We start from the raw sequence: 25055 nt of genomic DNA on the forward strand, positions 1-25055 counted from the left end.
TATCAATGTTACTACACTAACCTACGTTAAAAAGTATACTGAAATTGCAGAGTAAAACCAAAAATTTAATCATCTAGCAGTTTAATAAAGAATATGATACAACTTAAAAAAAAACTATTCATAATTTTTCCAAACATCTTTAAGCAAGCTAGGAACAGGCGGGATATTTAAAAATACAAATAAGGATATTTATGGGAAAGAAAACTGAAACCAAACATAGTTAATACAATATCTTAAAAATGATTTTTTTAAAATCAGGAACAAGGAATCAGGAACATCCTTGAGGCCTGATGTTGCCACTTCTTTTCAAGAATGTTTGCAGTTCCAAGCCAATGCAAATAAGTCAAGACCAAAATAAGAGCTGTAAGAATTGAAAAGGAGAAAAAACCCTTACATTATGATGCTATAGAATTAAAATGGCATGGTATTGGCAAAGGGATAGGAAATCATATAAATCAATTTAGTCCCTGCCAAAATTTATATGTATGTGAAATATTGTATATTATAGAGAGCATATTATAAATCAGTGTGGATAAACTATGAGAAGTTGATGCTAGGCAATCCATATAGAAAAAAATGAATATTATATCCATACCTCATATCATATGCAAAAACAGATTAAAAACATAAATGTGAAAGTCAAACATTTTTAACACTTACTAGCATTAGGGAGACTATTTTCTAAAGCCCTACACAAAAAATATAGCCCTTAAAAATAAAACATTGATGATTTTGACACATTAAAACTAAATCATCTGTATGACCAAAAAAAAAAGTGAAATGTGACATTTGCCCTAGATATAAAAGACAATGGATTAATATGCAGAACATATAAAGAAATCAAACAAATCAATCAAAAAATAGAAAAAGTCTAACAGACATAAAACTTGATGGCAAAAAAAAAGATAATGTCACTAGTAAACTAGAGATGCAAGTTAATACTATAGCAAATCATCACTACATACCCACAGTAGGGCTGGAACGGTTAATTTTCGTAAGGGCGGGGTCAGTGAAAAAGATCTCTACAATGTTGGCAAATTGTAATTTAACACAAGCTCCAGAGCAATCTGGCAATGCCCCATGATTGTTCTATTTATTTCTGACTAGAGAAACTCACATGTGCCTAAGGAAGTGCTATACGCTGCAGGCAAATTGCAAAAAATTGGAAAGGACCTGCCCAACCATTAGGAAATGGATAAACTGTTAATTTTTCTCCATATGAAGGAGCAACTATAAAGAACAAATCAGACCTTTGTGGCTGAACAAGGTGAGTTAAAACAGCAAGTTGCAAGAGTATAGTATAATACGCCCTATATAAGTCATAGAAGCTCACAAAATACTACATATTGTTCATATACGTATGTGGGGGGTGGGTAAAAGTGTTAAGTCATACCATGGAATGATGTCCACAAACTTTTGACCATCTGGGAAGGGTAAAAAGAAAAGACAGAGGGCTTCATCTGGCCTGTAATGTTTTACATTTTAAAATCTGAGGGCGCTTGGCAGGCTCTGGAGGAAAACATGCAACTCTTGATCTCAGCGTGGTGAGTGCAAATCCCATGTTGGGTGTAGAGATTCCTTAAAATAAATAAAAATTTGAAAAAAGTAAAAAAAGATAAAATCTGAAGCAAAATGGTAATTCCTTAAAGGTAAGTTGTTAACATCTCTATATAAAAGTATAGGAGTGGGAGAAGAGATCTGTTTCAGACGGAATTGATAGCGGGTTCTGGGTCAGGACAGTTTTCATCATACAGGTGAAAATACCAGTGCTAAAACACTCCAGAAGGGGATTCAGTCAGTGAGGTAGGGGACCGGTAAGCAGGATGCTCAGTCACAAGGTAATTTATACACTGAAATAAAATGCAAACCAAGAAGAAAAATGCCTTCAAGGCCCAATTATATTCCACTGATGAAATAAATGCAAATTCTAATTCAAGAGAATGAAATAAAACACAGTAACCTATCACATTCTTCTATACTGCTACAAACCCACCATAGACCCTTCTAGGGTTCATTTAGTCCAGGGCTGATCAAATGCACTTTTTGTTGTTGTTGTTGTTAGCTAAAGTAAATTATCTCATTTCAGGGTTAATTTGTAATAGCTTTTCAAACAATCACTTATTCACCCACTGAATAATTATTTGTTGAATCTCTGACTGTAAACAGCATTTTGCCAGAGGCTAAGGAGGAATACAATGGGAGACCAGGAGCTCTTTTCTTTGGACTCATTTAATCTATGTAACAAACTATGATATAGTTACTGTTTTTCCCATCTTATAGGTAAAATGAGATTGAAAGAACTTAAAATCTACCCCAAATCACCATGCTGACATAGCATCAGCCCTAATTCAAATTGTCAGACAACCTCAAAACCCATACCCTTTCACTATACAGTTAGCTCTCAGGCCCAGAATAGGTCTTTTGTCTGTCCTGCTCTACTTCATATGGGCTGTACTCACAATATACCAGGAGTTACATTTTTCCAAGCACCAGACAGCAGAGTCAGGCTAGAAGAATACTGATATAACTTTTGAACCAGTAACTCCTACTCTGTGATTGAGAAGATAATGACAGAAAACCTGAGAACAAAACAAAACAAACAACAAACAAAAACTTTACTGTAGACCCAAGATTAAAAAATAAATTTAAAAAGGTAAGGAACAAAGTTAACAACTAAAATCCTCCACACCAGGCATTTGTACCAAGAACTTTGCATATACTTCTAAAATCTAATTACATTATCACACATAGCATGAGCATCATCAGCTCATTTCACAGGTGAGGAAACATCTGTATACAAATAACCTGCCTAAATTAACAGAGCTAGTTACATGAAGCCTGGATCTGAACAAGGTAGTGATTCCCAAGTGGGCATGGTTAATCACTAACAGTTCTATCTACTTTTTTGTACCCAATGAGAAATGTATTTTCTTCCTTTTCCTTTTTTTTTTTTTTAAGATTTTATTTATTTATTTGACAGAGAGAGATCACAAGTAGGCAGAGAGGCAGACAGAGAGAGAGGTGGAAGCAGGCTCCCCGCAGAGCAGAGAGCCGGATGTGGGGCTCGATCCCAGGACACCGGGACCATGACCTGAGCCGAAGGCAGAGGCTTTAACCCACTGAGCCACCCAGGTGCCCCTCTTCCTTTTCCTTTTTAAAGATTTTATTTATTCATTTGAGAGAGAGAGAGAGAGAGAGAGAGAGAGAGAGAGAGCTCGAGCACAAGCAGGGGGAGAGGCAGAGGGAGAAGCCGACTCCCCATGAGGCTTGATCCCAAAACCCGGAGATCATGACCTGAGCCAAAGGCAGATGCTTAACCATGTGAGCCACCCAGGAGCCCCAAGAAATGTTTTTTCTATTTTAGATCGTGATCCAACATGTACGCACCCATATAAAAGTAAGCTAACTTCTGCAAAACATTATTTACCTTAATAGTGTGTATCAAGAAAAAAGTTTTTAAGATGCTGTTTTTGAGTCATGAAATTAGTATCTCATTAACCATGATTTTAAAATGCACAATGCTTAATTGCTTCAAAGATACAGTATTTATTACAACTATAGCAGCAAAAAAAAGGGGGGGGGAAGGAAAAAAACTAAATGGCACTAAGTGATTAGTCACAGAGCTGACTGATAATTATGAATATTAAAAAATTGCTATTCAGAGAAAATACAATATGTACATTACTTAGATGATGCATAATGCTTATATACATAGGAAATATATAAATATAAAATAGCTGTCTTAAGGTAAAAAAGGATATAGACAATTACATTTTTATTTTTAATTTATAAAGGGTTTTATTTTAACTTACAAACTACTAAGAGACCAGATTATATCCACTTCGCTTTTATTTTCTTGGCGCCAAAACAATTCACCGATGTGTTCTTTTTTAAATACCTGTTCCAGATCATGGTTAAAATTTTTCAATCAGTTGTATAATGTTACGAAAACTTTTATGCCAAAATATACAGCGGTAAAACAAATCAAACCAAAAATCCTCTCTTAATATTTTTAAAAGTGAGAAGTTGGAACCAAATAAGTGACAACATTAAAAGAGAACAGAGGTTTGCAAGCACCTCCTAAAGCCACACACATTTAAGCGTTACAGAAATATGCCTCCAACCCCTACCCCCTTCACCCAGTGCCTTTGACCTTCCCCAAGAACCCCTCAGAATCTGTCTGAGACTTCAAGAGGAGGGGGCTGGTCCACTTGTCTCTGGCCTGGCTCTGGCCTCCTCATCTGCCAAAGCCTCACAGTACTGTGCTGGCCAGTCCTTAGGGTCTTGATTATGGACTTTGGCCACAAACTTAAGAACTTTCATCTTGCTGGTTTCCAGGTTGGCTCGGGGGCCCCACTGCAATTCATAGTCTACGGGATCAGTGTGGGGTATCCGCCGGTACTCCAGGTAACGCTGCCGCACGAATTCTTCGGTAATAAGTTTCTTTGGGTCCCCAAACACTAAATGCTTCTTTGTGGGGTACACCCCTAAGCGACGCAGGAAGTCCCAGACCTCCGTTTCCTTGATGGTATTGCCCTTCATAAAGATGAGACCCAAAACAATCATCAGGAGGCCGGTGGTGGGCGTGCCTTGATCGCCTCTCACCTCCGCATCCTCCTCCACCGGTTCCAGGGTGTTGATCAGGATGTAGGTGTTGCTTTTGGGTTCCAGTTCCACCAGCTTGTACCCGAAGACGTACTCAAGGCGCTCGGCGGCCAGTTTGAGGAGGTCCGGGAAGATGTCCTTGTAGTCCCCGATGACGTGCTTCAGTATGTCCGTGCGCTTGATCGGGATCTTCTTCTGGTCCTTAATCAGCAAGAACTGCACCAGCTCGGCTACCTTCAGCTCCAGCTGCTGCTGGGACCTGGGCCCCACCTCCGGGGAGGCCTCGGCCCGGCGGGAACCCTGCGACGAAGAGCTCCGGGCCTCCTGGGAGCTGCCCGCCCCACGGGAGGTGCTCGGGGCCTCCTCGGCGGCGCCGTGGCCCCAGTCCCTCTCCCTCTCCGCCTGGGAGTTAGGGCGGCCCCGGCTCCTCGGTTTCTGCAACATGTCCCTGGCGGAGGGAGCCGTAACGGGCGGCGGCTGCAGCTGCGGCGGCTGCGGCGGCTGCAAGATCGCAGCGGGGAGCGGGAATTGTGGGTTGGCGCGCGGCACGTCTGGGCGGCCGTGGGCGGGGCCAGAGGGGGCGCGCGTTGCATGACGGAGACTGCGCCTGCGTCGGCGGAGACTGCGCGTTGCGTCGGGGGCGACTGCCGGATGGCGGCGGCGGCGGCGGCGGCGGCGGCGGCGCGGCGGTGGTTCTCCTTGTAATTTAGAGCGTTGTCCTCACCAAACCACCCAGAGAACAGGGACCGAAACTCCTAAGTAAGTCTGCGGCTAAGTTCAGGACCACACTCCCCGGCAAGTACTGCAGAAAGTGAGTATTAAGAGTGGTAAAATCGCTAATATTTTAGATGGAGGGAACTCAAAAGTCTGAAAGTGGGAGGAAAGTAGGGTGAAGAGGAAGGTGAGAGCGTCAAAGTGAGGCAAAAGCGTTTCCTCCTACACAAAACGACCTTAAGAATAAAAGACCCAGATCACTTCCTCCCCTCGGCTCAGGTTCAAACCCTCACAACCGTTCACCCGCCAGCCCCTAAGAGTTGACTAAAAAATGAGTGGTAAAAAAGCAAACTTGCCTTGCAACCAGGACTCTTCTTAACCGCGTTTTCACTCTTTTCAGTATTTACGGTCTATGCATTAAACCCCCTCTGCTCGACAGCTAGGACAAAACCACCCCCTAAAGCACGTTACAGTGAGGTCTTCCCGCTTCTGTCTTTTGGAAAGCACTTGCTCACGTAAACTGCCTTGGGCCCGCAACCACAATTTCAGCAGAAGTGGCTAAGAAGAGGGCTGCAAACAGAAACGTGATCCCTCAAGAGATCCCCATCTAATTTTGGGCATCACCGATCAAGAACCGCCATAATGTGAATCTCTTAAATTTTCTTAATTTTTAATATCTTAGCCTTGGGGCCCAATGAGAAAGAAAAGAGAACCCAGGAGTGTCATTCCTCATAATCTGTGATGTGTGCACTTTACATATATATTTTTAATTGTGCAGCTCTAATAGCCAACATGAGTCATTATCTGAAGCCATCTGCAGTCTGCTGCTATTACTTCTGCAGATCTTAGCAAATGGGTTCCTTTTCTATTTACTGACTTGAAGAAACTGAATTTCCTACTTTGTCTTTTTAAAGCTGCCCAGAAAGTGGGAAAACTTCAAAGAACCAAATCAAATTGAGTTCCTCTTTAATGCAAATATATTCAAAGGAAAGCAATTCAAAACACATTATTTGAATAATGGCATCAAAACACAACCTTATTAAAATTTCATTAAGTGTTAGTAACATAAAATTTTTGTTTGTAATTCAGTATGAAAATGCAATCTGATAATGGCCCTGGAACTGCAAATCTAAATGTAAAATGATACCCCATGTTGTGATGCAAGTGGGCTAAGATCTGGGAAACTATGAGTAATAACTTTCTGTTCCACACAAGGTCTAACAGCAATATATCCTCAAGCATGCATCTTAATGACAGACGCTTACTAAGAAAAACAAATATATCATCAAGGCATTCTTTTTTTTTTTTTTCTTTTACAATGAAAATTCATCTGCTTCATTTTCCTTCCTTATAAATTTGGACTTTTGTTAAACCTCCTGCAATCAAGAATTCTGCAGAGGTCCCTCCAGAAGGATTAGTTGTACCCTGAGTTTAGAAAAAGAAAGAAGGAGAGAGTGAGAGAAAGAAATCAGCAACCGACAGAGGAGAGAGAAATGGAAAATGAGATGAAAACCTTTGTCAACAATTAGGCTGCATTTTCAGTATAAATCTGCAGTGTCCTTCAGCAGCATCTTAATTCAGATTGTTATACTCAAAATAAGTCAGAAAAGATACTGGTTAAAACATCTCTCTACCCTGTCCAGGAGAATACAGGTGAGAAAATACAAAAATGTAATAATAGTATTAGAATGAACTTTAGACATTGCGTGAAGTCATCCAGACCACCCTTCATTTGAGAATGACATGGATGTTTGGGGAAAAACTGTAGTGATGATGATGGTAATAACAACACTGACAGTAATAATAATACATAAACAACAGCTGACGGTTATTACAAAGGTAACTGTGGGTCAGACTCTAAGTGGTCTACATGTATTACACTTCATTTAATCACCACGACAACTCTATAAGACCTATGTGTGGTGTTTCTCTTCTCGCAAAGGAAGAAACTGAGGCACAGAGGAAAATATTAACTGTTTGAGATCCTATAGCAAATAAGTGGTGGATCTGGTCCTAAATGAAGACCGTGTCCTTCCAGACACTGCTCTTAACCATATGTTGAAACAGAACAAAAATATGATGTCCTTGAAAAAGTGAAGGTATGGAGTTAGATGGACCTACCTTAGAAAACTTTGTGATACCAGGGGAGCAACTGACACTCCTTTCTATCTCCAAATCAACAAAATGAGATTACCGTAGTCTTTCCTTATCCCGAGGGAGTATGTTCCAAGACCCTCAGTGGATGCCGAAACTGCAGATACCACCGATTCCTATATATACTCTTTTTTCCTATACATGCATATATACCTATGATAAAGTTTACCAGTTAGGCCCAGTTAAAGATTAAAAAGAATAACCAATAATAAAATAGAATTATAACAATATATTTAAAGTTACGTAAATATGGCGTCTCAAAATGTCACCCTTCTTATGATGTGAGATGATAAAATGCCTACATGATGAGATGAAGTGAGGTGAATGACACAGCACTGTCATGTAGTGTTAGCCTGTTACTGACCTGAGAGGAGTCAGGATTGTCCGCTTGCACAGGGCTGCTGACCAAGAGTAACAGAGTGAAAAGTGAAACCACAGATAAGGGGGGTCTACTCTAATAACCCAGGATCAGGGAACTAATGAGATTGGCTTGTCAAGTACCTAGCTGGAGTCTGGGACAGGGAAGTTGGTAAGTTTGTTTCTTTCCACAGGGTTTATGTTAAGGAAAATATCTGAGGACTCTACAAAGCTCCATGTAGAATGTTGTTTACTGACATGAAACACTTGTACACGCAAAAATGAGGAAAAGTTCTGGAAAGAAATATATCGAGATGCTATTAAAATTATTTTCTTTTAAAAATGAAATTCAGTGTTGATTGTCTTGCTTGGGAGATAAAAGCCTGCTTCCTTGCCCCCCCTCCCACCCCGCCTGCTGCTCTGCCTACTTGTGATCTTTCTCTCTCTCTGTCAAATGAATAAAAATAAATTAAAAAAAAAAAAAAGAAATATGTTCTCAATGATTTTAACTTACCATGACACCATGCTCCAGCAGTTATACACATTCGGATTTTCAGCAAATTCATTGTGACTTGAGTATGACATTTGTGACTTTGTTCAGCCAGTGAAGTAATAAAGACAAGTGGGGTTTGTTTGTTTTTGTTTTATTTTGTTTTAAGATTTATTTATTTGACAGAGACCATGAGAGAGGGAATATAAGCAGGGGGAATGGAAGAGGAGGAAATCAATGCGGGGCTGTATCCTAGGATCCTGGCATCATGACTTGAGCCAAAGGCAGATGCTTAACAACTGAGCCATCCAACTGTCCCAAGACAAGAGGTTTAAAAAGAAAAACATTTTCAGTTTTTGTTAATGACCTTAATACTTTTATTATTAGACCCAAAAGGAAAAAAAAAAAGGAAAAATTCTTTGAGGCAGAATTTAGCTAGCTAAGATTTCAAATGCATTGAACAAAGAAATGCCTACCAGTTACCAGTTGCTCTTTAGATGTCTCTGAGTAATTAATTGCTTTATTTCATCTCCTTGGTAGCAAATGACTGCCAACAAGCTCTAATCATCTTTATTATCTACTGGATTCTCCTCTTCATTCACTGGTGTTTCTTGCAGAACCAGAGAAAGATTTTAAATTTCCTGCCAACCACATAGTACAAAAAGCAGGTACGGGCTTTCTGGGGAGAAAAGCAATGATAAAAGCACGCAGCCACCATATATGAGCAGCTTCACTGCCTTTTCCAGTGAAAGAAAGTGGGACAGTGTGCAGCATGTGAGCAAAGGAGTTGGAGCGGGGGAGGCAGATACTATTTTGGTGAGTAGACAGGAGGAAGAGGATTCCAGATACTATAATGGTTGCAATAAATTCCCTTGTGTCCACTCATTCTTAAAAGATCCATACAGGTTAAATCACACAATAGGACTCCTCAATAACACTTTGTCCCTCATGGAAGAATACTTTAAATGACAACAGGGCTTCCACCAGCAGAGCTGGTTGAAGGGGCTGGAGAGGTGGAGCTTGAGGAGAAAGCTCTTTCCAAGCATTGCAGCCATTTGGCCCAGAAACACCTTCTTAGACTCTTTTCAAGAAATAAAAACCTTCCAGTTACACAGGGTCTTTTACTTACGGAAATCATTAAGGTCTAGTAAATTATAGAATTATAGACACATAAGGTCTCAAGAGTAGCCAGTAAGTTTCTTGTTTGCTTGTTTTGCCTCTTGCTCTGCATCTTTTTTCCTTTAGGAAAAGATGCTTCTTCCAACCTCTACAAGACCATGTTAAGGCTCTCCCTTTCTTTCCTGGGTGCAGGAGATTCAGACTAGCCACAGCGACTGGTTCAGAAGTCCAGTCAGCATCCTTTCAAAGGTTCACATAGGTTCTTTCTCCAAGCCAAGAAGCGGAGTGGTGACGTAAGCCTAGCCACCTTTGCCTTTGCTTGGACATAGCCTGCCTCATGGTGAAGCCAACTCAAAGATCTAAGAGATGGAGAAATAGTCTTAATGCTGCCATTTGAATTCCTGGATCCCAACTTCCAAGGTCAGATTCCTGGGGATAACTACTTAGGGAAGCAAGTCAAATCACCTTTTGCTTTATCTGCTTCCAATTGGTTCTCCTCCCTTGAAACCAGAAAAATTCTGGCTAAAGAGTATCCAAACTCAATTAAGCAGGAGAAAAGTAGGTATTAAGGAATGAGACTTGGTTTCAAGAGAATGGAGCTATACAAAGTGAATATTACCTATAAGGTTATTGAACACAATGAGCGGTGATCTCAATACAATTTGGCATTTCTATTATTTCTGGGCATGTTCTGTGGTTGAGGAATGCTCTCATGATTTTAACTGCTAGCAATAAGGCCAAAGTAGAAATCATGAAAGACCGTTTTTCCATGTAGAATGTACATATGAGCTAATCTGGTGATTTACCGCTGAAGAAAGAAGTTTCAGACAACCTGGAACATAATATTAAAGTATTTGTTATTCTAGAGTAGCTGTGTTCTCCATTTTTAACACAAAGCATTTGCCACACCTTTCAAGGTGACAGAAACCTCATTCTTTTCTTGTAGATTTCACTATAGCCTACAACAGAGGTATACTCACAGGGCAAGGACACTAGGGAGGAGAATGGACAAGGCTCATACTCAGAGAGGGGCAAGACAGATAAGCTGTTTGGAGAAAAATGAACAAATTGAAATGGATTAAGAATAAAAGAATTGAATCAGAAAGAAATATGAAATTAAGGCAGACAAGAAAAACCTCACATGTATACATAACTGGTGGTCCTGAAGGAGATAACAATTATAAACTGAAAACCAGAAATAATATTCAGAGATGGCTATAGGAATCCTGGACAGATGGTGGGTATGCACAGACCCCTTGTCTCTGATCCCTTCTCCTTCCTGGTTCCATCCCTTGAGCTCCCTTGAGCTAAATCAGCAACAAAAGCTGGTATGCATTCAAGGCTGGAGAGTACACAAAAGCCATGGGTGCTCCAAAATCTGCAAATGAGAGTGTACAGGCTTCTTCCTCTTTGAGATGCAAGAGAGCTTGGGTACCTGATAAGGAGAAAGCCTGCCCCTTCCCAAGGACTGGGAAGACCCAAGGTCATGTGGTACTTGTGGGTATTCAGCTGGCAGAAAGCCAAGTCTCTCTTCTGAGAGAGCCTACAGCTTTGAGGGTAGTCCTTCAAGAGCCTGTCCAGGCTGCTGACTAATTGCCCTCAGAAGAAGCCTTACAGGAAGGTCAAATGCTATCAGGCCTTGATGTTGGGAAAGGCCTTGAGCAGTTTCAAGCCCAATCAGCCTGGACTCCAAGAGGCCGCATCATGGTGCCTCAGGAGACATGTAAACAGTGTGTTCTTTGATTCACAGTGGCTCATAAGAGCAAAGTCTGCTGTGCCAGAAACTTCCGGGCCTCTGGCCAATTGCCAGCATACTTACCACTAACTCCAGCAACATGAGCTGTCGAGGAAAGAAAGTGCGGAACCTGGCACAGGTGAAATAAGAAAATGGCTCATTAAAAACAATCCAAGAATTTAGAGAAGCAGTAAAACTGACAAAGAGCTACACTGACCAAGAAAGAACACCCAAATTAATAAAATCGGGAATGAAGGAGGGGATATCACTACCAACCTTGTAAAAAATTAGAATGCTATGAGCAATAAAGAACTATATAACAATAAATCAGATAAATTTGGTGAAATGGAAAAATTCCTAGAAAGTCACAGGTTTAAAGAAGAAATAGAAAATATAAATAGGCCTACAAAAAAGAAAGATTGAATTAGTAGTTTAAAAACCTCCCACAAAGAAAAATCCAGATCCAGGTGGTTTCATTGGTGAATTCTACCAAAATTATTTTAAAAATAATTTAAACCAACTCTTTACAAACTCCTTCAGAAAAAAAGCCAATTCCCAGCTCATTCTGAGTCCAGTATTATCTTGATACCAAAACCAGACAGTAGGAAAACTACAAACCAACATCCCTTATGAACATAGATGCAAAAATCCTTATCAAAATAGTAGCAAATTAAATCTAATAATATATAAAACAGATTGAAGACAATCCCTATCAAAATTCCAGCTGCATTTTGTACAGAAAGTGACAGACTGATCCTAAAATTCATAAGGAAATTCAAGAGACACAGAATAGCCAGAACACTTAAAAAAAAAAAAACAAAGTTGGAGGACTCACATTTCCTCACACTTCTACAATATGTTAAAACTTACTACAACACTATGTTAATCAAAGCTGTGTGGTACTGGCCCAAGCATAAACATATTGTTATGGGATGAATTGTGTCTCCCTCCTTCTCAAATTTATAAGTTTACGTCCCAATTCCTAGTACCTCAGAATGTGACTGAATTTGGAAACAAGGTCTTTAAATGGGTAAAGTTAAAATGAGGTCATTAGAGAGGGCTGCTAATCCAATAAGACTGATGCTGTCAGAAAGACACCATTCTTCTTCACCCCTGAAAGAAACACCAGGGATGTGTGCACACACAGAGAAGGCCATGTGAGGACAGAGTGAAAAGGAAGTGGTCTGCAAGTCAAGAAGAGAGGCTCAGGAGAAACCACACTAATGAACAGTTTGATCTTGGACTTCTGGCCTCCAGACTGTTAGAAAATAAATTTCTGTTGTTTAAGCCACCCAGTCTGTGGTATTTTGTTATGGCAGCTCTGGTAAACTGATACACATATAGAGCAATGGAGCAGAATTGAGAGTGCAAAAGTAAATCCATACATCCATGGTCAGAAAGAGGGACCAAGGTAATTCAATGGGGGTAACAAGAGATGGTGCTGGGATAATGGATATTCATATGCAAAAGAATCAACTGGACCCTGACCTCACACCACATATAAAATTAACTCAAAGTAGAATATGGACCTAAATGTAAGAATTAAAACCATAAAACTCTTAGAATGAAACATAGGAGCAAATTTTCATGGCCTTGGGTTTGTCAATGACCTCTTAGATAAGAGACTAAAAGCAGAAGTGATAAACAAGAAGATTTGTAAGTTGTACTTCATCAATGTTAAAAACTTGTGTGTGTCCAAGGATACTCAAGAAAGTGAGAAGGCAATCTACACACTCTGGGGGAAATTGTTTGCAAATCATGTATCTAATAAGGGACACATATGCAGAAAATAAAACAACTCTTGGAACGTAAGAAGACGACAGAAATCCAGTTGTAAAACTGGGCAAAAGATTTGACTAGACATGTCTCCAAAGAATGTAAGAATGTAAGAATGGCTAATCACATGAAAAAATGTACAACATAATTAGTCATTAGGGGAATCCAAATCAAAACCATAATGATCTACCACTTCACGCTCCAGAATGGCTATAAACAAAAAAAAAAAGGCAGATAATATCAAGTGTTAGCAAGGAGGCAGAGGGATTGGAAACCTCAGATATTGCTGGTGGGAATGTAAAATGGTACAGCTTCTGTGGAACACAGTTTTATCCTGGGGAATGGGGAATGACCACGAAAGGGTATGAGATTTCTTTTTGGGATGATTGAAAATGTGACAAAATTAGATTAATTATGGTTGCATAACTCTGAAGTATGCTAAAAAATATTGTATACTATAAACAAGTATATTAATAAACCTGTTTTAAAAAGAACCCAAAGAAGGTCAAGCTGAAGAATCTTGAGTTTTTCCTTCTGAAGTATAATGAAATGAAACAGAAAAGAAGACAAAGAAAACAGTAATGAGAACCATTGAATGGATGCAGTTAAGACACCCAGACTTTCTGGATCAACAGCAACAGAAAGAATTTATAATTAAAAAGTTAAACTAGAATGGAGCAGAGTCTACTGTTGAAACAGCGATTTTTGCCATTAGCACAAAAATGTTTATATTTTGAGCAATTAATGAACATCTTTATGCTACATGGTTTATGAAACATAGTTTCATCCTTCTTCTGCCACCAGTTTCCTCTGGGTCCTGGAAGACCTCTCACTGGTTAGGTCTCAGCCTCTTCACCTGCAAAAAGGCAGGGCTGAGTTAGGCAAACTCTTTTCAGCTGTAAAACACTATTAATATATGAAAGAATTCTGAGGGGCACTTGGTTGGCTCAGTTAGGCATCCAACTCTTGATTTGGGCTCAGGTCATGATCTCAGGTTTGTGAGATTGTGCTCTGCATCAGGCTCTGCACTGGGTGTGGTTTCTTTTAAGATTCACTCTTTCTCTTTAATAAAATGTGTGTGTGTGTGTGTGCGTGTGCGTGTGTGTGTGTGTGTGTGTGTGTATTTATAGAAAAGAATTCTAAATCAGAAATCATACACACGTGTTAAAAAGGAAATAGAAAGCCCCTCCTGAACGTAACATTTAAAGAAATACCTGGTTCCTCGTTTATTAGATGTCAGTATGCTGGACCATCCTGAGCTTCCCAGAGCATATGCTGGTAAAACAATAAATTTCCTAACTTGTCTCTATTTTTCTTTAAGCGACACAATTCTGTGACTTCTAGGACAAGTGGGGGTCTCCATTTAAAACTACTCTGTGGGAATGAATCTTTAACAGCAGCAAAATATCTTGAAGAAATGGGGGCTTGTTTCTGCTGCTTCCTGCCATCCTGTAACAGAGACACCAGAGAAAGGTAGGCTTTGGGAGGTTGCCTTGGCCCTTGGGTATTCTTGAGAGAAGAGCAAAATAAAAAGATAGGTCATAAAGTCAGTCATGCAGGCATTGTGATCCTTTCAGAATTGGATCTTCCTGCTCATGAGCAAGAACAAGTACCTGTTATCTCAAAGAGATCTACCATATTAAAACATACCAACCTCACTATGAAAGTAGCTTCTGAATTAAGCATAGTGCAATATGTATAACTTAATTCAGGATATTCACAAAAATGCAAAATCAGTTAACATCTGCAAAAGTATGTATAGGTGTATTTATGATACATGATTTTAAAGTAAAACCTCCTTTTTTTACAAGCTTATTTTTTATTTCTTCATATAACCCTGAACTGAAGGCAAGATCTACTGCAATGGAAAATAAAGTAGCACCCTCCCACCACCCCACCAAAAGCGGTTCAGACACATACAATGGATTAATAAGCAAGTCACACACAATTTTAGGTACACCTGTGCTCCTGATTGGGCCCAACCTTGACATGATCTCTCTTACCCTGACCTCATCACTTTACTAAGCTAAATTCCATTAAATGAACTGAATTTGGTTCCCACCCTGTCTTAATTATGACAGCTGGGAACAGTGAGGTTCTATACAAGAACCATATCAGGATCATGAAACTTAATAAAATCCAGTGTGAGCATGATTCAGGTGAGACATGTCACCTCATTGATCTTGGGGTTCTGTCCACTCATTTGGCTGACCAGATTTTCAAATAGACCTTCTGAAAGGCTGCCCATCTGGTAGAAAAAGATAATCTTACCATAAAAGAAGATGACGAAGAACAGCGACAATTGTTTTTTCAGTTAATACAGAAAATTAGTATTTTCAAAGACTAAGAATTGATGTAAAGTATCTTCCTACCTAGGGGAAACAAAGTCAGATGCTCTGTCCTTTGTACATGGGCAACCCTTTCTCTTACCTGGACTCTTGCTCACCTGGACAAAAAGGTATTATTGTTGCCTTTCTTAGTATGAAAACTGTTCAAATGAGCAAAATCTGCACTCAACCAGAACTCTCACTTCTGTTCACTTGTCTTTGAGCATTAAAAGACTGAATGCTGGGGCTACCTGGGTGGCTCAGTGGGTTAAGCCTCTGCCTTCGGCTCAGGTCATGATCTCAGGGTCCTGGGATTGAGTCCCGCATCGGGCTCTCTGCTGGGCGGGGAGCCTGCTTCCTCCTCCCTCTCTCTCTCTCTCCCTCCCTCTCTGCCTACTTGTGATCTCTGTCAAATAAATAAAATCTTTAAAAAAAAAAAAAAGACTGAATGCTACCCTATTTCCATGAAAACTTGCAAATCATTTAGGGCATATCTAACAACGCTGCTAAATAGAGAAGTTGGCTACCTCATTTGTTACAAAGTTACTAGTTCTCTAAGAAGGTACCCTCAGAAACTCAATATTAAAGGAACCTTAGTCCCCTATACTCTAAGGCTTTCCCTGCATGTACGTGAGATGTTTTGGCTGCTAGTGGAGCTTTCAGAAGCCTTGAACAAAGCGAATATTAAGAATGGCATTCCAGGCAATAAATAAGTTTGATCTCATTTGGACAAAAGGAGGCACGAATAAGTCCTAGGGAAGGAAGAAACAGAGAATGGGTAAGACAGAACACACATTTTAATGTCAGGGAAAATGGCAACTTTATAAATACAAATATGCTGATTGGAGGGAAATCAGATGGGGTGATGAACCATGAGAGACTGTGGACTCTGAGAAACAAACTGAGGGTTTTGGAAGGGAGGGGTGTGGGGAGATGGGTGAGCCTAATGGTGGGTATTAAGAGGGCACATATTGCATGGAGCACTGGGTGTGGTGCATAAACAACGAATCTTGGAACACTAAAAAAAAATAAAAATAAAGTTATGTATGAAAATAAAAAATATGTTAAACGGCAAACATCTATCAGTGCTGTGGTTGAGAAAAGTGATTCAAGGAAGAGATAAAGCCCCACACCTAAGCTGAGAATCACATGCATCCAGGAGGGAAGAAAGAGCAGAGGGGAACCTGCTGCCTACTTACATGTCTGACCCAGCTGGTTGGCTGCAGTGTTGCTTCCCACAACCAGGAATCCACTGTGGGAAGGACAGCCCTAAATGCACAAGAGGCAGAGGAGCTCGGTTTTCTGAAGGACTCCTGCCTCTTGAAGATGGCAACATACTGTCTTCTGGCTGGATAAACCAGGGCGTCTTTCTTGAGAAGTGTGATTTTTTTTTAAATTCAGATTTTACTAATCTCACAGGTTTGAGAGAGGTGGTGTGGGAAAAGCAAATGTTAGCTAATTAACTGTTTCCTGGGATCCAATCAGTCATTAAAAATGCGCTTGTGCAATTTTCTTGAGCTGCTCAATTGTTTATAATTACCATTGGTTCATACTACTCACGCATGTTTTCTTTTCCCTTCACATTTATTTCTAAGCAAATTACCTAATTCAGTGTGGTTATTACTCTGGATTACTCTGGATATATTACTATATATTGTGAAACTTCACACAGTAATTAATGTGGATATATCTGTTATGCTTAATCCTTTGTGCCAAGGTGTGATTATCAGGTGCGAATTACAGAAATTCAGCCCAACTCAATTGCCACTTAATATTAACATCCATTCACGTGTTCATTTGATTAATCTTACTCAAGGGTGATATTTTCTAAATTTATAAGTAAATTATACAACCCACATAACAAGTGACTGGTTTAAGAGTGGACATGTGGCCCAGTTCTGGCCAATGAGATACTGAATATTTTGGTGATATGTGGTGGGCGGGGCATCTGAAAAATGTTTACTTGCTCTCAAAAAGAGGTTCACAGGAAAACAATTCCTCTTCTACTAGACATTTTATATCTGCATGTAATGCCTCAAGCAGTGGCAGTCATCTAGTGACCATGAGCAGAACTAAACTGACACATCAAAATATTGAAACTGGTAGAATGAAAAGCTGGAGAGAATCTGAATCTTGGATGACTTCTCTGGGCTGCTGAACCAACTAACTCTGGAGCAGCCCACCTTTGAACTTGTTATTTGAGAAAATTTATGTCTTTGTCATTGAAGGTTTTGTGAATTGGGTTTTATGTAACTTACAGCCCAAAGCATCTCAGCTGACATCTGTAGACAAGAGAATCCCAGCAAGGGGAATATATCAGTTGGTTGTTCACACTTTACCTGGTGAAGCCAGGGCTCCCAGTTGCCTGCCGTGTGCCAACCCCCTTCACCTAGCTCTGAGATCTATAGATGTTTCAATATCAGCTTGAAATACTGCTGAAGGTTGCAGTACAAGTCTGCAAGTTGGCAGTCAGCCTCCCTCTCTATGGCAAAAAGACATTTAGATGTTATCGAGGACCTGCAAAGGTGGAGAAGCTATGATTTGCCCCAATATCCAGAGTCTGTAAGTTAGAAAGGCAGAATTTGCTTGGAAGTCCTATAGATACGTCCTTATATTTCATGGATCTCACCCTAGCCTCAGTGACGCCCATCAGCCAGTGGTTCCTTTTGAGTACCCGCTGAGGAGTTTACTCTCACTATACACTAGAACTTCAAAGGATATCACAAACCTCCCATCGCTCAATTCACTGTTTCAGGGTCATTTCTCTACCTGCCTGATGGACTTGGCATTTTAGCTTCCCAAGGCCATTTTCCAGGAGACTGAATCTTCAGTTCTCTGCCACTTGGCCTATATTGGTCCCTGGCCCCTAAATCCCTACTCTATGCTACAGACTTGGTTCCCAGTTTTCTTGGAAAGAGAAGACAGGAAGTTATAACCTGAGGGTCTGGAGGTTTTCAGGAGTGCCAATATGTCCTGGCTGTGTAGCATGTATCATGTAGCATCCTTAAGTCTAACCCTGTTTCCTGCCTATAACTGTTAGTAATATGATGAAGACCAGGAGAGAGCTGAGCTCTGAGAGCCCCAGGATGTCCAGCTAGTCACATGTTCTCTCCTGCATCTGATGATGCCTGGGATGGAGCTATGTCCAGAGGCTGACCTACTATTGCTCCCGATGGCCTTTGGTAAGGGTGCATGCTTAGCACAGAGAGCCAAAATCAGTGACTCTACAGACCAAAGATAGTATGGAGAAGCTGTATCTCTGGAAGAGCTCAGAGTGAGAAGCAACTATCCCAAGCCAGAGTTGGCAACCCAGGGGCCTCTGAGCAGGAGAGAGGGAGCCCGTATGACTTACCTGAGGTGTTGGCCAGCTGTCTCCATTGACAGAGAAGTTGCAATGTAGGTCTGAAGAAAATCTAGCTCTATTTGATTCTGAAAATAGACACCATCCCTATTCCTACCCCACCCTCTGCCATACCTAATGTGCGACAATGTAGTTTGCCAGCCCAGCTGCCCCTTTCCCCCAGAAGGAAAACAGTCCCACCCTATCTGCCTCCATCTCTTCCTGTTACTCTTTCATGGCCTTAAAGGGGATCTTGCCATAGCCACCAGCTAAGCCCAAACCATCACTGGGGGAACTCCTAGCAAAATGGATCAGGCAGAGCAAACTCACATGCACACTGAAGAAGCACAGTGGTTTAAAGAAAGGAGAGAGCCAAATTCCAGAACAGATGGCTACTATGGAGCAGAGCAAATAGAAGAAACAGAAATAGACTGTCAAATAAAATCATAATGAGAACACTTAAGGAGACATTATTAGAGCACAATAAAATGCTTCTAGAACAAAATAATTCTCGGTTTTTAAATTTAAAATTCTAGGAGAGGTGCTATAAAAGAGAATAGTCCCTGCTGAAAACCAAATAACTTATTTAAAAGGTTCAAGTGAAAGATGTGTCACACAGTACAGGACAGAAGTTAATGGAATAAAAATCAATCACAAGGGAAATATCAAGATATGAAGGGCAGAGAAGTAGGCAATATTATATAAATCATAGAAGTTTGGGAGAAAAAAACATATGACAGAATAAGCAAAGAAACCATATAAAAGGAAATGCAACTCAAGTCTTCAGATTTGAAAGGGCTCTTCAAAGGCAGAATTTAGCCCCATCCTTGCTAAAATTTCTGAATTTCAAGAATAGAAAAGTTGTACAGGCTTCCAGACAAAAAGAGTTAAGTTGTTTCTAAAAACAATCAGTCTAATATCCCACTTCCCACTTGTAAACCAAAAATTCTCTACACAGGCAAGCTATTATTAAGTGAGTACAACGGAATAGATTATGGGCCTTGCAGAGTGGGAAGCAGGTGTCCCAGGTATCCTCTTCGAGAATACTCCAGTATACTCTCACCAAAGAACCAAATCAAACAAGGACCTGTGGGAGGTGAAGACAGTTTAATAAGCATTAGGACAAATCTTACAATATTTATTTTAAAATCTTAATGGACAATGACAACATGAATGTAAATGATACTACATTTGTTCATCATGATTCTCAAAGTAGAAAAAGGAAGAGTTTGGTAAAAGCCTGGACCCAAACAATCTCAGCATATCCCAGGAATAAGAAGAGGCAGGAGATGGAATATAAGGAAAAATGATTCTAAGGGTCTTGTCCAGGTAGAGTGAGATCAAGAGGACAGTGAAGATACTTCAGTGGGAGGGTGTGCTATTTATTAAGGTATTATCTCTCTGTTCCAAATCCACTGCTCTCTTGTGCTGGGGTTGGATCTCTGAAGTTATGTTTTACTTCTGTTAGATGCTTTTCTGTTGGGTTCTTCTAATAAGGGGCAATGGGGTAGCCTGAAAAGTGGGGCAAGGGGTAGGACATGCTTCTTCTTCCTGTTTGCTTGCTCTTCTGGTCAGTAAAGTCCTAGCAGTACCCCCTGCCTTGGCATCAGCAATTGGTTCCAACCTCTTTGAACACTCGCAAAACCAGCTTCATTGCGCTCTCACACAGGAATGATCAACAGCAAGGTACATCCCTATAGATACTAAAAGGATATGAGAATATGAATTACAGTGTTCACCAGTACTTTTGAAAACCAATGAAATGGGCAAATTCCTTGGAAAACAATCAAACAAAACCTATACAAAAAAAAAAAAATGCACAAGCTTATAACAGTCCTGGGAACTACTGAATCTGTAATTCCAAGTTTTCCCTCAAATAAAAAACAAAACCCAAAAAGCCCAACCTACAAGGCTTCACTAGTGAAATCTACTGAATGCTTAAATGAGAGATAACATCAGTCTTAAATAAATGCTTCCAGGAAAGAACAAGAGGAACTATTCCCATTGTGTTTTATAAAGAAATCACAACTTTAATATAAAAAGCTGACAAGGACTTTTTAGAAAAATGAAGATAAAAGGCCAATCTCCCTTACAAATATATAATCAAAAGCCCCAAAGAAAACATTGACAAACAAAATCAAGAGATTCAACATTGAGAAAGCTGAGTTCAATCTAGGAAAAGCAAATTGGCTGAACATTCAAAAGTCAATCAAGGTGATTCACCTTATTAACAGAATAAAGCATATCTTTCATATAGTCATCTCAAAAAAGAAAGAAAAGGGAGAAAATTCAATATCTATTCATGCTCTTAAAAAATACTAACAGGGGGCGCCTGGGTGGCTCAGTGGTTAAAGCCTCTGCCTTCGGCTCGGGTCATGATCTCAGGGTCCTGGGATCGAGTCCCGTATCGGGCTCTCTGCTCAGCAGGGAGCCTGCCTCCTCCTCTCTCTCTGCCTGCCTCTCTGCCTACTCGTGATCTGTCTGTCAAATAAATAAAAAAAAAAAAATACTAACAGAACAAGAAACTCAGAAATCTGGAAAAAGAAGGGAACTTAACTTATCACTGCAAATAATCTGCATTAAACATCACTCTTTGTTGTGAAGTATTGAAAATGTTCCTCTGAGATGAGGAGTAAAAGTTATAAAGATTGAAAAAAAACAAAATTGTCTTTTTCTTTCAAATGACATGATTCTATATGTATAAAATTCAAAAAATGTATAGATAAACCATTAGAATTAATAAATTATCAAAGTGCTTGAAGATCAGATCCACATGCATAAATCAGTTTCGCTTTCATTTTTCAATGACAAACAGAAAATGGAATTAAAATAAATGCCATATGTGACACATTTTCCCAAAGATGGATCCCATAAGACTTTTGTACTATAATGTGGGTGGCTGCTTCTCCCACCAAGAAGTGGGGACAATTTTTCCACCCCCCAAACATGGGCTAACTTTGTGACTTGTTTTAACAACAGAGTGTGGCAGAAGTTGCATCAGTGGATTTTGGAGCCTACGCCTGAAGAGCCCTGCATCTTCTGCTTTTGTCCTCCTGGGAAACTCCCTTTCACAGTGCTGTCTTTGCCGTGGACAGATGCCCCACCCAGACTAATAAGTGATGACAGGAGAGGCATCAAAGTTCTGAATATGTAAGTGAGGCTATTGGAACCGACCACCAAGCATCTTCCAGTCATAAGGTGAACACCATCACAGGAGGGACTCCAGGCAAGACCAACAGAATACCTAGAGAGGGGCGCCTGGGTGGCTCAGTGTGTTAGCCTCTGCCTTCGGCTCAGTCATGATCCCAGGAGCCTGCTTCTCCCCCACCCCTCTCTCTGCTAGCCTCTCTGCCTACTTGTGATCTCTGTATGTCAAATAAATAAATAAAATCTTAAAAAGAATACCCAGAAAGTCATCAGAGATAATAAACTGTAGGTATTTAAGCCATGACATTTTGAGGTGGTTTGTGGCACAGCAGGAGATAACTGATCACTATGCACAACACTGCCAAAAAAATTAAAGATGGATAGATAAACAGGATTTACAGCTAATGAAAAATATGTAATACCTCTACTCAGAAATTTATAAAACAAAATATTATCAAAAGAAATTAAAGATGATCCAAATAAATATTCATAGGATGGAAAACACACTGTGGTAAAAATGTCAATTATCTCCATATTGATTTACTGATCCACTATAATCCCATCAGAAATTCTAGCAGGGTTTCCTTGTAGAATTTGACAAGCTGACTACAAAATTTATACAAGAATGCAAAGGGCCATGAATAGCCAAACAATCTTAAAGAACAACAAAGTGCTTACTTTATTGGATACCAAGATTTACTTACAAAGTTTTAGTTATTTAAGACAATGTATGATAAAGACAAAAAGCCCAAAAAAAGCAAATAGAGAATCTAGGAAGAGACCCATAGATACAAGAATACTTCTACATCACAGGGATGATATTGCACAGCAATGACGGAAGACTATCTTTTGAATAATTGGGTCTAGGTCAATTGCATATTTATGTGGAAAAGTAAAACTATATTTTTGGATCATAAAAAACTAACTCTCAGTAAATTATAGTTCTAAGTTCAAAAGAGAAAATAATAAGACTATTTAAAGTTAACAGAGGAAAAAATCTTTATGACCTTGGGGTAGGAAAATTTTCTTTTAATCTAGACACCAAAAAGATCATTATGAGATGAAAAGGCAAGCCCCTCAATGGAAGAAGATAATATGTGTGTGTACATCTACGTGTGTGTGTGTGTGTGTGTGTGTGTGTGTGTGTGTGTGTCCCCTTCTGACAAATTACAAACAACTTGATAAAGGAAGGGCCTATTTCCGGAATATATATAAAAACTCTTTAAAACAAATAAGTACCTACAACACAATGGAAAATGGGCAAGAGCTTTTTATAGGTACTTCACGAAGGAGGGTATCCAAATGTCTAATAAACATATGAAAAGGCATTCAGCCTCATTAATAATTAAGGAGATGCAGAATAAAACTATAGTGAGATACCATGATTCACCCACCATATGGCTCAAAGGAAAATCACTAGCAACACCGAGTATAGGTGATAATGGAAAAAAATGGAACTTTTGTACTCTGCTGGGGATAATGTAAACTGGAACAACCACTATGGAAAATTATAGGACATTATCTATTAAAGCTGAACCCATGTACCCTAGAATTTTACTTCTGGGTAGTGCACAAAGATACTTAAGTGAATGTTCATAGCATTATTTGCAATAGTCACCAAATTGAAATAATCTAACTGTCCATCCACAATAAAATACATAAATAAAATGTGCGACATACATACAGTAGAACACAATACAGCAACAAGAATTAAAGAACCACATCTAAATGCACCAACACGAATGGATCTCATTCTTTCTTCGTTGCTTTTGTGCCCTGCCCTCCCAGGATATGGGTACCAGAGGGACCCTCTTAAAAGCCTCTTCTCTGCTCACCATTACAGAGGTCCCGACCTTACTTAGGGTAAAAGGAAAAGTCCTTTAAATCATCCACCAGTCTCCACACCAGCAAAGCTCCCAGCTGCACCTCTAACTTCAAGGCCTTTTACTTTCCCCTCAGACACTTGCCTCCAGCCACACCTCTCCTTGCTGTTCCCAGAGTATGCTCTGTACTGGCTATTCCCTCTGCCTGGAAAGTTTTCCAACCCCGCCCCCTCCTAGGCCTCAATGGATGGATCGATGGATCACACAGCTCACTCTCACTTCCTTCAGGTCTCCATCAACAGGAGAGCACCTCTCACCACTCTATCAAATAGTCCTTCAGTCCTTGTATTCCTTATGGGCTTCCTAGTTTTCCTTTTTTACTCTAACACTTAGCTGCATGTGGCATATGATTTATTTTCCTTTTTTTTTTCTACCTCCCTGAACTAGAATAAATCTTCATGAGAATGGGAATTTTGTCTGGTTTTTTTTTTTTTTTGGTTTTTTTTTTTTCATTGCTCTATCCTCAGCATCCAGAACACTTCCTGGCACACAGAAGGTGCTCAATAAAATCCTATTTAAGAGTGGCCACATAAAAGGCACTGAAATGTTAACTGGAGCTCTCTATGCTTAGCAGGGGCTTGTCTACCAGTGGGCCTCACTAATGGGTTCCCCTACCTCCCCAGACCTGGGATTTTCTTCTCCCCTTGGACAGTGGATTTTTATGGAAAGGAATCCTTGTGCTTCAGCCCAAGGATGGTTGGGACTAGCAGTCAGTGCTCTGGGAGTTGCAAAGAGGGAGTCTGAGATGGCCAATGGAGGCACACCCTCACCCTTCTCCCCCAGACCCTCACTTAATCCTATATGACAGAGACAGTTTGTGTCCCTGGAATATCCATGTGTGCTGCAGGAGCTCCAGCCTCCCTCAAAGATGGGATGGGTCATGTGGCCAAGTCTGGAGAAGCAGGGTTGTGTCACTTCTAGTCTGAGGCACTTAACAGTCAGGGCCCCCCCCCTTTCCTCTCCCTAGGCAGCTATGTGGGGATCATGGATAAGATGGTACAGACACAAACAGAAGCAGTCTCAACACCTCTCTAACTGCACAGAAGAAAACTGCCCAGAGGAGTTGCTTAGCTCATATAAGACATTTTGTGAGCAAGAGACAAACTTTGTTATGTAGAGCCATTGAAATTTCAAGGTCTTTTTTTGTCTGTTTTGTCACTGCAGCATAGACTAGCTCATCCTGACTCGTCCCCATAAGGCATCGCTCTCCTGCCTTAGCTGTACCTGTCATCTCTCCAGCGCTCCCTAATGTCTCCCTGGTGCAACCTCTGTCTACTCTTGGAGAGTGACAATTTCATAGCTATACAGTCTCAGATTGGGACTCGGGGGGTACAGTGGGCATGGGTCTAACTGCTTATTATACAGATTAAACCAAACCTCTAGTTTTTGCCCCATCCACATCCCTGCC

The 25055-nt window shown here is 40.2% G+C and overlaps 2 protein-coding genes across 2 annotated transcripts in view; both read right to left on the bottom strand.

The window, feature by feature from the left end:
• The window catches only part of LOC111152595 (family with sequence similarity 189 member A1), a 519244-nt gene that overhangs the window by 134816 nt on the left and 359373 nt on the right, over window positions 1–25055 (bottom strand). The window lies entirely within an intron of this gene.
• Window positions 3571–5149, bottom strand: LOC111152596 (NSE3 homolog, SMC5-SMC6 complex component). The gene has a single exon (XM_022511107.1). The coding sequence runs from the start codon at window positions 5047–5049 to the stop codon at window positions 4189–4191; it is 861 nt and encodes a 286-aa protein (XP_022366815.1). The 5' UTR covers window positions 5050–5149; the 3' UTR covers window positions 3571–4188.

This window comes from Enhydra lutris, unplaced genomic scaffold (assembly GCF_002288905.1).
Source record: "Enhydra lutris kenyoni isolate GAN:26980312 unplaced genomic scaffold, ASM228890v2 scaffoldscaffold29, whole genome shotgun sequence".
NCBI lineage: Eukaryota > Metazoa > Chordata > Mammalia > Carnivora > Mustelidae > Enhydra > Enhydra lutris.

What these genes read in the sequence shown, in the direction of transcription:
- LOC111152596 (XM_022511107.1), bottom strand. Translation starts at nt 5,049, where the DNA reads ATGTTGCAGAAACCGAGGAGCCGGGGCCGCCCTAACTCCCAGGCGGAG.